At 40.8% G+C, this 5,868-nt stretch overlaps 1 protein-coding gene across 1 annotated transcript; it reads right to left on the bottom strand.

Moving 5' to 3' along the window:
• LOC109221222 lies at positions 1,345 to 2,301 on the bottom strand. Its single transcript, XM_019385688.1, has 2 exons — positions 2,079 to 2,301; positions 1,345 to 1,436 (listed from the first exon to the last, which is right to left on the bottom strand). The coding sequence occupies exons 1-2, from the start codon at positions 2,299 to 2,301 to the stop codon at positions 1,345 to 1,347; spliced, it is 315 nt and encodes a 104-aa protein (XP_019241233.1).

Raw genomic sequence — 5,868 nt, 5'->3', positions numbered from 1 at the left:
GTCCAAGGGTAAGTCTTGACTACCCATAGCCCACGAGTCCATATACATGATTAGTTTTCAAATTCGAGTCCAATTCGACTCTCAAATCCCAAATTTTCATTTTTAAAAACTTTGACAAAAATCCCCAAATTTTTCCCTAGATTCTCATGAATTTGATGTGAAATCTTATGTATAATCATGAAATATAATTGAGAATTGATTATAGGTACTTACCCGATGGTTTGGTATGAAAATCCCTTCACAAGATTGCCTCCCATCGAAGCTAGGGTTAAAAATATAACAAAACGAAGCTAAGTCTCGGAATTCTCAGCTACATGCAGGCTGCAGATGTCGCATTTGCGACATGGGGTTCGCAAATGCGAACAATTTGTCGCAAAAGCGAACCCGAAGACTTCCTGTTGAGGTCGCATTTATGACCCAATAATTCACAATTGCGAAGACAATTATCTCGCAAAAGTAGCAGGGATCCTCGTAAAAGCGAACTGCCACGCTTCGCAAATGTGAGGGGTTTCTTCGCAAATGCGAACCTTCCCCAGCAGCCAAATTTTGCAAATGCGATGGCTGCTTCAAAATTGCGATTGTCGCAATTGCGACAAAAACATCGCAAATGCGATGAAACCAGTACCAACACTCAAAAATCATTATGAACTAATCTGAAACTCACCCGAGCCCCCGAGGCTCCAAACCAACCACCCACCTAGTCCGAAAATACAACACAAACTCGCTCGTGTGATCAAAACATCAAAATAACCTTTAAAAGCACGAATCGGACGCCAAAATGCATGAAGATCAAAATAAACTTCAAGAACTTCTAGAATTGCAACCAAGCGTCCGAAAGATACCCAATCAACTCCAAACGACGTCAAATTTTGTAGGCAAGTTCCATATGAAATATCAAAGCTATCCAATTACCGAAATTACAATCCGAATCCGATATCCTCAAAGTCAATTTCCGGTCGAACTTATGAACTTTCCAAACCTTCAAATTTCCAACTTTCGCCAATTAGTGTTGAATCTTTCTAGAAACATCAAAATGCAATTTCGAGCATACGCCCGAGTCCAAAATCACCATCCGGACCTAACAGAACCATCAAAACTCCAATCCGAGATCAAATGAGAAAAAGTCAAACTTGATCAACTCTTCCAACATAAAGCTTCAATCTTGAAGTTCATTCTTCCAAATCTATTTCGAATAACTTGAAACCACAACCGGCGACTCAAACAAGTCATATTGCATCATGTGGGGATACTCGTGCCCTCAAACTACCGAGCGAAGGGAAAATGCTCAAAATGACCAATCGAGTCATTACAATAAACTCATCTCGAATTTAATCTTGAGATTAATTATTCATCATCCCTCGTACCAAACAAGCCATAAGAATCAATACCACCACAGAAAATGAAGACAACCCGGACCTGGCGCACTACCTGAATATCTAAAGAGAAAACAGCTCCATAAGCTTTTGATCAATTGTTAACAATATATTATCAGCCTCTGTAGGGAGACATGAATAATCCCCATCAGTTACTTCCAGTAATGGATCCAAGACTTAAATTCTACAGATACAACTTTTAAGGTTTTTAACATTGAAACCAACGTATTTTTTAAAGTAAGGGTTTATATCTACTATTTGTTACAAAATTTATTAATTTCTTATACAGAAATATGTGTTCCTCATCAAAAGTTCAACAACAACAACACAATGTAATCCCACAAGTGGGGTCTGGGGAGGGTAGGATGTATGTAGCCTTACCCCTACCCTGGAAGGGCAGAGAGACTGTTTCCTATAGACCCTCGGCTAAAGAAAGGATGGAAGAAGTACTTATAGCAAGTAATATCAGTATAAGGTATTTAGAAAACAAAATCCAAGCAAGCAAAAGAGAGTGTGAAAGAAGCACTAATAATCAGTAATAATAGTACAAGATATGAAATGATAACAAACTAAGGGCGTACGGAAGGCAAGTAACAACAGTGCAAAATATGTGGTGATAGCAAACTAACAATAAAAGGGATACCAAACTACACTAATACTATTGAACTAAGGAAGACATAGGGAAACGCTCGACTACTTACTAACCTTCTGCCCGAATCCTCAACCTCCACACCCTTTTATCAAGGGTCATTTCCTTGATTAGCTCCAGTTGTGCCATGCCCCGCCTGATCACCTCTCCCAAAGACTTCTTTGGCCTACCTCTACCCTTCCTCTTACCCCCCAATGCCAATCTCTCACACCTCCTGACTGGAGCATCCATGCTTCTCCTTTTAACATGCTCGAACCATCTTAGCCTCGCTTCACGCATCTTTTCCTCCAAAGGGCCACTCTCACCTTGTTCCGGATAACTTCATTCCTAATTCTATCTAACCTAGTATACCCACACATCCATCTCAACATCCTCATTTCAGCTACTTTCATTTGCTGGACATGGGAGTTCTTGACTGGCCAGCATTCTGCCCCATACAACATAGTCGGTCTAACCACTACCTTGTAAAACTTACCTTTAAGTCTCAAAGGCACATTCTTATCACATGAGACACCGGAAGCGAGCCTCCACTTCATCCACCCTACTCCGATACGATGTGTCACATCCTCATCAATCTCCCCATCATTCTGAATTATAGACCCAAGGTACTTGAAACTCTCTGTCCTGAGAATAACTTGCGTATCAAGCCTCACGTCCTCGTCTGCTTCCTGGGCAACACCGCTGAACTTGCACTCCAAGTATTCTGTCTTGGTCCTGCTCAGCCTGAGACCTTTAGACTCAAGGGTATGTCTCTAAACCTCCAACCTCTCATTTACACCACCCCGCATTTCATCAATCATAACTATGTCATTTGCAAATAACATGCACCAAGGCACATCCCCTTGAATGTGTCGCGTCAATGCATCCATTGCTAAGGAAAACAAAAACGGGCTAAGTGTTGATCCCTGATGCAACCCATCTCAATTAGAAATTATTCAGAGTCCCCTCCTGCTGCCCTTACCCATGTCTTCGCTCCATCATACATGTCTTGGATCACTCGAATATAAGCTGCAGGTACTCCTTTAGCTTCAAACATCTCCGTAGGACCTCTCTTGGGACTTTGTCATAAGCTTTCTCTAGGTCAATGAATACCATATGCAATTCCCTCTTCATCACCTTATACTGCTCCATTAATCTCCTCACAAGGTGAATAACTTCAGTAGTCGACCGTCCCGGCATGAAACCAAACTGGTTCTCGAAAATGGACACACTCCTCCTCATCCTCCCTTCTATCACCCACTCCCAAACTTTCATCGTATGGATCAACAAGTTGATACCCCTATAGTTGTTGCAGTTTTGGATATCCCCCTTATTCTTGTACAACGGAATTATCATACTCCACCTCCACTCTTCAGGCATCTTCTTCGTCCTAAAGATAACGTTAAACAACCTAGAGAGCCATTCCAAACTCTCCTCACCCACACTCTTCCAGAATTTCACAAGAATTTCGCCTGGCCCGATCGATCTGCCCCTACTCATCCTGTGCATAGCTCCTACAACCTCCCCCACTTTTATGCGTCTACAGTACCTAAAATCCCAAAGCCACTCCGAGTACTCCAACTCACCTGGCTCAACACTCTTATCTCCCTCTTCATTCAAGATTTTATGGAAGTAAAACTGCCATGTCTGCCTAATTTGTTTCCCCTCTAACAGAACTCTACCCTCCTCGTCTTTTATGCACCTTACTTGGTCCAGATCACGGGCCTTCCTCTTTCTCACCTTCGCCACTTGTACAACTTCTTATCCCTGCCTTTGCCCCCAAGTTCTTCGTATAAATGACAAATGCCTCGATATTAGCCATAGTAACCGCTAACTTCGCCTCCCTCTTAGCCTTCTTATACTCCTCCCTGTTATCCCTCTCTCCCCCCCCCCTCCTCATTTATGCTCTCTACTAGCTTCAAATATGTTGCTTTTTTGGCTTCCACTTTCCCCTGAACCTCTTCGTTCCAACACCAGTCCCCTTTGTGGCCACCAGAGTAACCATTCGAGACACCTAACACCTCTCTCGCCGCCTCTCTAATACAATTCGTTGTCCTAATCCACATACAAATTGTGTCCCCGCTACTCCTCTAGGCCCCTAAAGCCAGCAACTACTCCCCCAACTCCTGGACTTTGTTCTTAGTCAAAGCACCCCACCTGACCCTAGGTAGACCAGACATAACCTTCTTTCTCCTCGTCAATCTGATCTCTAAGTCTATAACCAAAAGCATATGTTGGGTCGTAAGATTCCCATTTGGGATGACCTTGCAATCTGTGCATACACCTCTATCACACTTCCTGAGGAGTAGATAGTCAATCTGGGTCTTGGCCACCGTGCTTTAGAAAGTTATCGGGTGCTCCTCCTTCTTCGGGAAGCACGAGTTAGCAATCACCAATTCAAAAGCTTTAGCACACTCCAACAACGAAGTACCTCCTCCGTTTCTATCTCCATAACCGAAGCTACAATGCACACCGTCATACCCCCCAGACAACCTCCCAATGTGGCTGTTAAAGTCTCCTCCTATAATGAGCTTCTCGGTGGATGGTATACCACACACCAATCATCCAAATCCTCCCAAAAACACCTTTTAACTTCCTCGTGCAAATCCACCTGAGGCGTATAAGCACTGACTACGTTCAGGGTATACCCACCAACGACTAACTTAATGGCCATCAACCAATCATTCACCCACCTAACTTCAACTACTAGCTCCCTAAGATCCCTATCGACTAGGATGCCTACCCCGTTCTTCCCTCTCACCCTCCCAGAATACCACAACTTAAAATCCATCAGCCTCCCGAGCCCACCCACGACTAGGTTTATATGAACTCAGTACCAGTACACTACATCTCCCCTCTAGTAACTTCCTCCCTTCAGCTATAACATTGTTTTGAAAAAATTCAATCTCCGCTTGAGCAATATCTTCCATCTTCGTTAACATGGCACCATTTAGAAACCGATAGCAATCACAGAACGCGGTCTGATCCAGTGATCTACATAGGTGAAGAAATCTTGCTGCTGTTTATTTTCAAAGTATCTAACCAACCGTTCTCGTTTATTTTTAGGGCTTTTTTTATTTTAGTCCGCGTCAGAAATTGTTTACATTCGGTAGCCAAAAAATATATAAGATTTGTATAATTTTGTATATAACATACAAAATGTATAAATATACAAAAAATATACTATATTTTTTCGACTATTATTTTCACACTGACTACACATTGTCATTTTCCTTTTATTTTTTTAATGCCTCGTTGACCACACTCATGGAATTGGTACATAATTAATCTTTGATACTACAAGGCTAAGGCCTCATTTGTTTGCACTTAATGGAGGTCTGAATCTTAATCATTCAGATTTTTGACATTAAGTGCGTTTATTTTTGAAGTCTAAATCTTAATTATTATTAGATATTAATCATTAAGTGTGTTTGTTTTTTTACTTCACAACCACTTAATGGGTCTGAATAAGTCTGTATGATTAAGATCTATAACAGAGACTTAGGCCTCATTCGTTTTTTTAAGATTAAGACGTCTGAATCTGAATACACATCTGAATATCAAGATGTGTATTAAGATTAAGACATTTGAATCTGAATGCACATCTGAATATATTAAGATGTGTATTAAGATCCGAATACTAAATAATAAGACTGTTTGATTTTTAACATCTGAATGTAGAAAATTTATCTTTATTTGAAAATTAATAAATATAAAATTCAAATGAAATACTAACTAATCTAATATTCTATCAATAAGTATATGTTATGAAACATAAAGAAGAAGAATAGTATTGCAAGTGAAAAGTAGGGAAGAGAGAATTCTATTAGATTTAGGAGTAATACAATGGAATAGAACCTCTATTAT

This window comes from Nicotiana attenuata, chromosome 2 (assembly GCF_001879085.1).
Source record: "Nicotiana attenuata strain UT chromosome 2, NIATTr2, whole genome shotgun sequence".
Classification (NCBI taxonomy): Eukaryota; Viridiplantae; Streptophyta; class Magnoliopsida; order Solanales; family Solanaceae; genus Nicotiana; species Nicotiana attenuata.
Note: the sequence above shows the minus strand (reverse complement) of the source record. Positions and strands in the feature narration are given on the sequence as shown.